This window comes from Chionomys nivalis, chromosome 12, assembly GCF_950005125.1.
Source record: "Chionomys nivalis chromosome 12, mChiNiv1.1, whole genome shotgun sequence".
In the NCBI taxonomy this organism is placed as follows: domain Eukaryota; kingdom Metazoa; phylum Chordata; class Mammalia; order Rodentia; family Cricetidae; genus Chionomys; species Chionomys nivalis.
Window position 1 is genome coordinate 43,155,979 of NC_080097.1, and position 10,666 is coordinate 43,166,644.

At 51.8% G+C, this 10,666-nt stretch overlaps 1 protein-coding gene across 1 annotated transcript; it reads right to left on the bottom strand.

Annotated features, from left to right (window-relative positions):
- Positions 1–1,819: 1,819 nt before the first annotated feature.
- On the bottom strand, positions 1,820–5,474 carry Reep4 (receptor accessory protein 4). Its single transcript, XM_057786244.1, has 8 exons — positions 4,974–5,474; positions 4,146–4,218; positions 3,711–3,787; positions 3,501–3,621; positions 2,958–3,071; positions 2,649–2,784; positions 2,368–2,522; positions 1,820–2,279 (listed from the first exon to the last, which is right to left on the bottom strand). Exons 1-8 carry the CDS (start codon positions 5,003–5,005, stop codon positions 2,214–2,216), a joined length of 774 nt encoding a protein of 257 aa, XP_057642227.1. The 5' UTR covers positions 5,006–5,474; the 3' UTR covers positions 1,820–2,213.
- Between the last annotated feature and the right edge of the window lie 5,192 nt (positions 5,475–10,666).

Genomic DNA, 10,666 nt, shown 5'->3' on the forward strand with positions numbered 1-10,666 from the left:
GCACGCCCGCTGGCAGAGGGTTCAGGTATCTGAGTTGGGGTAGGAGTATAAAGCTGAACAGGACAAGGCAGGGTGGGAAAGAAAGGGCAGAAATGATGGCATGCTGGCATGGACTTTGCCGAGCCTGCAGACACTGGCTCCAGTTCTGCCAAGGGGGACCAACCGCTTTTGCCCACCTCCCAGGCAGTACCGTTGGAGAGGAGAAAGCTCTTTCGCCCATAAAATAGGCATGGACCCGTTTGAGAGAATCCAAGAAAACTATCTCTGTGAAATGCCCAGCACAAGGTCAGGCATGTAACAAATATTCCATACATGCCAGGCTCCTTCTCCCTGCCTCCCAGGCAAGGAACAGCTCATTGACTGAACAGTGATTAAGAACATCAGCTCTGGAGCCAGACTGCCTGGTCCAAAGCCCAATCCTGCCACTTACTAGCTAGGCCACCTTGGGCAAATCACTTGCCCTTTACGTGCCTATTTGGGAAATGGGGATTATAATAATAGTGCCTACTTCCTTGTCTTCTCACCCCTCTAGTATCTAGCGATACATCTTTTGAGTGAATTAATGAGGTGGTAAATCAGCATCACAATGAGTGGGAATGCCATAGAGGAAGCCACTAAATCCCAATCCCAGAGAGGCTAAATCAGCCACACAGATTAGGTGCCTTCCCTCCAATAAAACCCAGATAATCCCCACACCAAGAGTTAATCCTCACAGGCAACTCCAATTTAGCAGCTCATGTCTGCCCTCCGTCCAGCACTCTCAGTCACCTCTTTAGCCTGAAGAGGGAACAAAGGGCAGATGGGGTGTAGGGAGGGAGCACCCCAGGGCACTATATCACTCCAACATCACGGGCAGATGACCCAGGCATCAGAGGAAACGGATCAGAGTCAGTCCAGGGCAAAAGCCTGGGTCTCCGTGGATGGAGCAGGCCACAGAGCAGCAACTAGCAGCAGAGAAGGGCAATTACTGGCCCTGTTGGGCTCGGCATCATTCCTTTGGCCTGCCCCATCTTCAGCCAGGCCCCAGCAGGGCGAGGCTTTGGCTAGTCTCCGAGCTCCGCCCACCTTGACCTGGAAGGTGGGGGCAGCTTGGCCCCAGGCAGCTGCTGCCCTCTCGTGGCTTCGTGTGCAAATTCACCCTGATTATACCTGAATGTTCACAGGAAGGTTTACAGAACTGAGACCCTAGCCTGCCTCCCCAGGTTTGCTCTGTGCGGTTTCCACACCCTCTCCATCCCTTTGCCTCTTCCTGTGAGAGCCAGTACTGACTCTTTACTCTGAGTCCTCTTCAACAGTCTGATTCTTTTATTGTTTTTTTGAGACAGGGGTTCTTTGTGTTGCTTTGAAGCCTGTCCTGGAACTCGCTCTGTACACCAGGCTGGCCTCGAACTCACAGAGATCCTGACTCTGCCTCCCGAGTGCTGGAATTAAAAGCATGTGCCACTACCGCCCTGTGAGAATCTGACTTTTGGTTTGGGAGTTTGTTTTTTTTGTTTTGTTTTGTTTGTTTTTGAGACATGATCCCCCTAGTCCTGGAACTTGTTATATTGACCATCCTGAACTTGAACTCACAGAAATCCTCCTGCCTCCCTGAGAACAATGTTGGGATCAAAAGCTTGTGCCATCACTCCTGGCTCCAGCCTGACTCCACGGGGGTCCCGAGGAGCTCAACCAGGACACTTGCTGTTGTGACTGTCGGTGGCCTCCCCTTTTAGGCACAGAGATCTTCTGGCAGTCTTCCCACCCTTTTGCAGGAGCCTACAGAGGGCTGCTAGTTACAGTAGGAAATGTGAGGAGCCAAGAGACAACCAGGGAAGGCAGACACCATAGGTGTTTATTTATAAAAACATTCACAAGCCCGACCTCACTCACCAACATGAGACACACAGCTAGGACACACACACACACCAGGCCTTGGGAAAGGCTGTCAAGTACTTTGAAGGACAAGAAGGAATGAACACAACTGGTTGGACTTTTGATTTCATCTAAAGGGACTAGTGGGGCTCTGGTCCCATGTCTGGAAAGGGAAAAGGTTGAGGAAGGCAATAAATAGGCCCCTGGGTCTGGCCTGCTTTGGTATACTGTAGGTGCATCCCCATGCCGGGGAACCACACCATGTGCCCCTTAGGCAGCTGCAGAAGCCCAGGCAGCTGGTGTAGCAGCAAAAGGTCCCCTGCTGGCTGGAGAGGTAAGATGGCCTGACTCTGCAGAATCTAGCTGTCCATGTCCGAGGGCATCGTCTTTTTCCGGGTTCTGACCTTCATGGAGCGCGAGGTTCCCTTGGGGAGAGAAAGCCAACATACCATGAGTGGCGTGGGAATGGTAGCTCAACTGCCATCCGTCACACTGTCCTTCCAACGCACTGACCTCTCGCACCAATGGCTTCCTTCTGACCACCCGAAGGCTCTGGCTGCGGCTCAGAGGTTTCTCTCGGGGCCGGACAGGTGGTTTGGGGGCTACCTCGTTGTCTGACCAACACTCTTCCTCTGTGTCACTATCTTGCAGGCCGCCCGCCTGGTACCCTGTGGAAAAGAGGCCAGGGAGGGCAAAGCTGAACATTTCTGCAAGCCTGGAGCCCCTCCCTGCTTCCCTTTAGCCCTCAGAGAGGCAGACTTCCCAGGTCAGCCCTGGGTTCCTTTTCCGCTTACCAATCGGGGGTCTGCGTCGGGGTACCTGGTCTTCTAGGTAGAGAGGATCTTGGTAGGTGGGGGCAGCGGTGTCAGGGATAGAGCGGAGGTCTTGCATGGAGAAGCTCCGCAGCCTTCCAGCTAGAGCGCCCTGACTCTAGGAGGTGAGGGACGGGAGGCACTGTATTAATGGCAGAAGAGGGCTACAGGGGAAAGACTTTAGCGGGGAAGCTGGCCTTCAGCTCATCACTGGGGCACCAGATTCAGAACTGAACTGATTCAAAGCTATGGGGGGGGGGCTGACACTGCGAGCCCCAGAGTCCAGAGCACCTTGGTAGCAGCCTGTACAGCAGCCGAGGCAGCGATGTTGAGGCCCCGCTTCCCGAAACTCAGCATGGTCTCGTAGCTGCGCTCCCTTGCCTGCACAATGCACGCATCAATCTCCTGCAGACCCAGAGTGGAGAGCTCAGATCAACAAAGGAGCCATTTCTCTGCGGACCCCGAGAAGTCACTGGTTGTCATCGTCCCTAGCCCACCCCTACCTAGGACCCAGGAGTCAGACAGAGGCTCAGAACAAAAACTAAGAGCGGGGTTCCCCGTTCACACACCCACTCCACACCTCAATGAGTATCCTTTCCATTTTTCCATGCCCACATCAACTTCCTGCTGGCATGTCACACCCCTAAAGTCCATTCATGTGTATCACCCAGGTAGAGGAGGAGAGCCAACCCCTTTCACAGTCCCACAGCAAATCTGAAGTGGGCAGGAAATTAGACCCAGACATCTCCACCTCCCTGAACCTGAGATACAGGGCTCTCTCTGACACACCCTCTCCCGGACACAACCTTCTGTATTCTACTCCCCCTGGGGTACCTTCTCATGGCGGGATAGGGACGGGTGAACAAACTTTCGGTACAGCAGGCTGGCCCCCTTGGTGTAAGGCGAGAGCAGCCACAGCACAAAGGCCATCTTGATCTCATAGTAAAAAGGGAACCTGTGGGAAGGGGAGGGATGTGTGTGAGCCAGGTGCCAGGTGGTGGGTAGGCCTTCCTAACCCATCGCCTGCCAATCCTTGTGCCAGACCAGGAAATGAAGACATCTGTGAAGGTCTCTGCTGCCATGAAGATTGCAAAGACGATCCAGTACATCATCCACCGGACCTGTGGGTCAGAGTGCACAGAGCTCAGCTTGGGAGCCTGAGGTGCCAACGCCCACCCCCCGGCGGCCCAACCCAGAGATTCCTGAGAGCCAGTCCCACTGCATTGCTGCATTCCCCCACATCTGCTCAGACGGGAGCCCCTGAGAAACCGCCTTTCTCAGTGCGCACCCCAGCATGCTTCACCCACAAGATCCTCCATAGGCCTGCTAATGGCTGGCCCTCCTTCCACGCTCCCTTTACCTGGAGTTTGAGAGGCCAGCTCAGGCCTTCCATATCACCAAGTTCGACCACCCCCTCCCTGACCACTCCTCAAAGGTAACCACATTAGTTAAACTTTCCCGCCAACCCTTTGCACTCACATATTCTCGAATGTTCTTGCTCTTCACAGCCTTGTAGGAAGCATATGCAGGATACAGCATCCCAAATATGAGCCTGGAACAGCAGCCATAGGAAGTGTGAGGGGCACTATGCCCCACCCTCTCCCTGCCAGGTGGCTGATTCCCCCAACTTGGGTGCGAGGTGGCAGCGCCTGCCCTGTTTTTCCCGCTTGGCTTGCACAACCCAAGGTGCCTGAGTCAGTGCCCTGGAGGCTGCCTCCCCACCCGGCTGTTTACAAACATCCCAAGCCTGCTCAGGCCTGCACCGATGGCCCATGGGTACAGGATAGCCTGAGAACACACAACAAGGTGGGTGAGGGCACCAGGCTGTCCCCTCCCACCACACGCAATCAGGCTCAGGGCCACCAGGATGCAGAGAGAGAGAGAGAGAGTCATCTGGGCCCGGTATTGGAATATCCAAAAGTGAGGGGTAGACCTAGGAGGCCCAAACTAGGGTGGTGGGTCATGTGGCTGCTCAGTGGGGAAGGAGGCACCTGGGTACTCCGCCCACTGCCGAGCCTATTGCCTTCTCACGGGGCTGTGGGTGGCAAAGCCTGACCCTGCCTGCACCTGCCTGCAGTGTGTGCGCGTGTAAGAAGGGTCCCAATCGGTGTACAAGGATGAGGGTTGGGAACAAGGCACTCAGTGACCAAGGTCCCACTTCAGACCTCGAGGACCGTTAAGCGTGTGCTGGGGAAAGGCTGACGGAATTCAGAAAACTCTCTTCTTTACCAAACGTTCCCAGCTTCCACCCCAAAGGCAGGCTGATACTGGGGATCAGAGGGGGGGTCTCACAGGGGCCATACTCACACCACCAGGCGACAGATCATCCAGGACACCATCCTGACAGTCTTGGGGATGGCCTCCAAGAGACAACAGGAGGGACGCTCACTCAGGAACTGGGGGCAGGAGCCGAGTGGTGCTGCGGTACACCTGTCCCTCGGTGTAGGCAGAGACCACCAGCCCTGACCCCGACCCCGCAGTGCGAGGAGTCTGGAGAACCCGGAACCAGTGGACTTAGGGCCTTGAAGAAGAAGCCGACTTGGGAGCTGGGAGGGCGGACGCGTTCCTCCGCCCCGCGCCGCGGAATCCTGGCGGCTCAGTCCAACGACTCCTGCCGCGGAGTATCGCGAGTTCGCCCGCTGAGGGCGCCGCTGCTAGTCCAGGGTCGGGATGGCAGGTCCCGATCTCCGCTCTCCCGGGCCACCGGGGTCCCGGGGTGGCCGACCACCTGTACCAGTGTCCGGGGCGGAGTTTGTAACTCACTTGAAAGTTGCACGGAACCTGGTTCTGCCCAACCCCAGTGCTCAAGCTCGAGGCGCAGGCGCAATGGAACCTTCAGAGGGGCGGGGCGAGGTCATGGAAACAAAAGGCCGGTCCCTTAAAGCGGCGACGCCACGCGCATCTCCGAGCTGGGGCCACAGGTCGAATAGTGTTCCAGATCTGAAAGGTCAGCAGGTGGAAAGTCACAACGGGAAGACAGAGAGGAACAAAACAACCCGGACTCCTAATGGCACACACATGAACCCCTGAGGCTGAGGCAGGAGAATTACCAGTTCAGGCTGGGCTACAAGATATCTCAAGACACTGCCGCAGATAAACAAAAGGGAAGAAGTTCAGAATGAAAGAAAAAAGTAATTGCATTGGAGTCTCCCAGTGTCCTTTTCTTGGCATTTCTCCCTCTCTGTAAAATGAGATAGAGCACGAAATGAGTGCGTCCAGCTGGGGATTCAGGCACTAGTTGGAGGCAGGCTTGGCTGATCCCACCGTCCTAGTGCTCAAGAGTGGGTCCGGGGTCATCCTTCCAACAGTGGGTTTCAGGGGTCCACTTCTCTCTAAAGCAGTTTTCCAAGATCCATACATCTGGGCAGTCTGACCCCAGTGTCTTGAGAGGCTGATCTGGGTTCATCCAGGTCTTTACCAGAGGTTTGAAATTCTACCTGTTTCCGAATCAAGTATACAGGTATCATAAGAAATTCCAAAACCAACGCTTGCCGTTTTGTGCAGTGCTTTTGTGCTCATGTATTTCTTGCTGTGTGAAATGGTGGGATTATTAAAGATTCTTCTTATGAGGTCGGCCACACTGGAGAGGTTTAACATTTGATGAAACTTGGGTAATTTATCATTAGCGTCATTATTATTTTGGTTTTCAAGATAGTTTTTTTTTCCTAGACAGGTTTTCTCTGGGTAACAGAACAGCTCTGACTGTCCAGGAACTCACTCTGTAGACCAGGCTGGCCTCAAACTCAGAGATCCACCTATCTCTGCCTCCAGAGTGCTGGGATTAAAGGCTTGTGTCATCACCGCCCAGCTTTAAAATGTTTTTATTTATTCTTTGAGAATATATTTTGATCATTTTTTTGGTTTGTTTTTTTTTTGAGACAGGGTTTCTCTATAGCTTTGGTTCCTGTCCTGGAACTAGCTCTTGTAGACCAGGCTGGCCTTAAACTCACAGAGATCAGCCTGTTTCTGCTTCCCAAATGCTGGGATTAAAGGCATGTGCCACCACTGCCAGCTTTTTTATTTATTGTTTGAGAATTTCATATAATATATTTTTGATCATATTCTTTGCTATCCCCCACCCCAGATGCCATCTCTGCTTCTTGTCCCTTCTCTCTCTCTGAAAACACACAAACATGACTTCGGGGAGAAGCTTCCTCCTGTAGCAGATGGGAATAAATACAGAGACCCAAAGTCAGACATATGCATAGGATGAGAGACTTTGGAACTCTCAGCCCTAAAGGAAAGGCCTCCACCAAATCTCTCCCCTAGGGTCAGGGAGCCCCATGAAAGAGGAGGCAGAAAGAGTATAAGAGTTCGAGGGGATAGAGGACACCCAGAAAAGTAAGGCCCTCTAAATCAACATGGTCATATGAGCCCACAGAGACGGCCTCAGCTTGTACAGGGCCTGCACGCACCATGAATCTGCACCAGCTCCTCTGCATATATATCGTGGCTTCCAATTTAGTGTTTTTATGGAATTCCTGTGTGTGCGCACCAGTGGGTCTCTGTTTCTTGTGCCCTCTCTTGGCTTGTTTCCCTTCTGTTTGTTTTGTCCAATTCCGGTGTGTTAGTTTTTGTTTTATCTTATTGCATTATATTTTATTATCAATTTGAAGCAAAATTGTCTGTTTTCAGATGGGAGATGGAAAGGGAGTGGATCCGGATGGGAGCGGAGGTGAAGAGAGACTGGGAGAAGTAGAGAGATGTATTATGTTAGAAAAAAAAAAAATCCCCTCCCCCACCGCCGCCGACAGGTTTCTCTGTGTAACAGCCCTGGCTGTCCTGGAACTCACTCTGTAGATCAGGCTAGCCTCAAAGTCACAGAGATCCACCTGCCTCTGCCTCCTGAATACTGGAATTAAAGGTGGTAATCACCACTGCCTGCCCCCCCAAAAATCTATTTTCAATAAAACGAATCCCCTACACACACACACACGCACACACACACACACACACAAAACCATGGCATCTGATTTGTGTTGGCCAACTGCTCCTGAGCACAGACCCTGCCCTGTGGTTGATCTATACAGCAGCACTCCATTGGAGAAAATGGGTTTCCCACTCACAGCAGGTGTCAATTTCCAATAGCTTCTTGGCTAGGGGCCGGACTTGGTACCCATGTCCCTTCTCTGTGCAGATGTTTTGTCTGGCTTGCTTGTGTAGGTCTTATGCATGTTGCCACAGTCTCTGTGTCTTCGTACATGCATCTGCCCCATCGTGTCTGAAGAACACTGTTTCCTTGAAGGCATCCACCACCTCCAGTCCTTACACCCTTCCTGTCCTTGCTTTTGCAGAGATCCCGGAGCCTTGACGGGAGAGCTGTGACATAGACATCCCATTTAGGACTGATTACTCCGGAGTCCCTCACCCTCTGCACGCTGTCCAACTGTGGGTCTCTGTCAACTGTCTACTGCAAGAAGAAGCTTTTCTGATTTTACTCATGGTCTTAATCTTTGCAAAGATTCCTCCTCCTCCTCCTCCTCCTCCTCTTCTTCTTCTTCTTCTTCTTCACATTTAAGAAATGTTCTCAGTGAAGTAAATGGCCCAATGTTACCCAGTGGTATTTAGTGCTGGCTAAATATGTGGCACAGCCAATTTTCTTAGGACTCGGCAGCAGCCACTGACGAGGGGCTCTGGGAGGGGACATGGGCCTGAAGAAGTTACCCTGATGGGGTGAGTACTCCTGCAAGAAGGGACAAAGCTGTGCAGAAGAGAGACCGTGGGTTTTTTACATAGGGGTTTTCTTCCTTTGTGACACCTGCCTCCTGTGTCAGTTGTTCCTTCTGAACACAGGGAGATCAGTGTGTCGCTGTCCCCAGACCCCCACCACTGCTGCCTTGAGGTAAGGGTGTAAGCCAAGCTACCCCAGGGCGTGGGGGTGGAAACACAAGCAGTTACTTCTTTTTATTAGAACACAGTTAACACCCACCCAACTATGAGGATGGAATTGGTAATGACGGGAGTCAGGGAAAGGAGGCTTCTTGGGAATAAACAAACACATGGTGATTATACAGTCTTAATTATTATCATCAATTTTATTGGTATTGCTGGATGTGGGAGCCGGTAATGAAACCTGCCCACAGGAGAAACTCCTCCATGCCTTCAGTCGCCCTTGTTCTGTTACGGAGAAACAAAAACACCAAGGCCAGAGAATATTCCAGACACCATCCATCTTGTGAGCCATTTTTGTTTTTCCAGACAGGGTCCTATGTAGTTTAGGTATGGCCTTGAACTTTTTTTTTTTTTTTTTTTTTTTTTGGTTTTTCGAGACAGGGTTTCTCTGTAGCTTTGGAGCCTGTCCTGGAACTCCCTTTATAGACCAGGCTGGCCTCGAACTCACAGAGATCCGCCTGCCTCTGCCTCCCGAGTGCTGGGATTAAAGGCGTGCGCCACCACAGCCCGGCTGGCCTTGAACTTCTGATCTTCCTGCTTCTTCTTCCTAAGTGCTGATATGCAGGCATGTGTCACCACGTGTATCCATACAGTGCTAGGGCTCGAACCCAGGGCTTCATGTGTACTAGGAAAGCACGAGACTGAGTCACATGCCCAGCATGTCAAATCAGATATATATATATATTTTAATGTGTATGAGTGTTTGCTTGCATGTATGTTTGTAAACATGTATGCAGTGCCTGCGGATGTCAGAAGAGGGTGTTGGATCCCCCTGGAACTGGAGTTGCAGGTGACTGTGAGCCTCCATGTGGGTGCTGGAAGGACAACCAGCACTCTTACCTGCTGAGCCATTTCTCTGGCCCTTTAGATCTGATTATTTAGGCAAAAGGTATCATGTAAGGCCAGCTGTGGTGGCACACTTCTTTAATTCCAGCATTCAGGAGGCAAAGACAGTGAGATCTCTGTGAGTTTGAAGCCAGCCTGGTCTACATATCAAGTTTCAGGACAGTCAGGGCTACCTAATGAGACCCTGTCTCAGAAACATCAAACAAACAAACAAACAAAAAGTATTGCGTTATCTCCTTGAAGGCAGAAAGATCCAGCTGACAGAACCGACTTAGGAAGTGCACAGAGCTATAAAAGAAGGAAGAGACACCCACCTGTCATGTGAGAAACCCGTGTGAATCCAAATCCTTTGGTACATTCATCCACTGGGTGACTTTTAGAACATCCTCCCTGACTCTGGCATCACAGCCTCTTTGTGTGGTATAGACATGGGTGGGCATGTGTGCAGAAGGATAGGAGTGTGTGTGTGTGTGTGTGTGTGTGTGTAGGCAGTGGTGGGCATGTGCGTGTGTGCAGAAGGATAGGTGGGGGGGTGTGGAGGCATGTGTGGGCATGTGTGTGTGTGCAGAAGGATAGGTGTGGTATGTGTGTGGAGGCATGGGTGGGCGTGTGTGTGTGCAGGATAGGTGTGTGTGTGTGCAAAGAGCATATGTGTGTGCAGAGACATGAGTGAGCATGTGCATGTGTGTGTGTGCAGAAGGATAGGTGTGTGTGTGTAGGCATTGGTGAGCATATGTGTGTGTAGAAGGATAGGTGTGTGTGTGTGTGTGTAGGTAGGTAGTGGTGGGCATGTGTTTGTGCAGAGGCATGGGTAGGCATGTGTGTGTGTGTGCAGAAGGATAGGTGTGTGTGTGTGTAGGCATTGGTGGGCATATGTGTGTGCAGAAGGATAGGTGTGTGTGTGTGTGTGTGTGTGTAGGTAGTGGTGGGCGTGTGTGTGTGCAGAGGCATGTGTGGGCATGTGTGTGTGTGTGCAGAGGCATGGTTGGGTATGTGTGTGTTTGTGGAAGGATAGGTGTGTGTGTGTGTGTGTGTGTAGGTAGTGGTGGGCATGTGTGTGTGCAGAGGTATGGTTGGGCATTTGTGCGTGCTGACAGGGGTCTTGCAGAGGACAGCAGGATGTCTTTCCCAATTATTTCTCTCCATTTTTTGTTGAAGATAGGGCCTTACTATATAGGCCTGTCTGGCCTAAAACTTAGAGAGATCCCCTAACTCTGCCTCATGAATGCAGGATTAACCCAGCTTCTACCCTTTTTTGTTTG

Excerpts from the sequence above, each read along its gene's own strand:
- Reep4 (XM_057786244.1), bottom strand. The coding sequence starts at position 5,005 with ATGGTGTCCTGGATGATCTGTCGCCTGGTGGT. Across the intron at positions 3,622-3,710 it reads ACAGATGTCTTCATTTCCTG|GTTCCCTTTTTACTATGAGA; the intron begins GTCTGGCACAAG and ends CCCTTCCCACAG. Across the intron at positions 2,523-2,648 it reads CCGACGCAGACCCCCGATTG|GGTACCAGGCGGGCGGCCTG; the intron begins GTAAGCGGAAAA and ends TCTTTTCCACAG.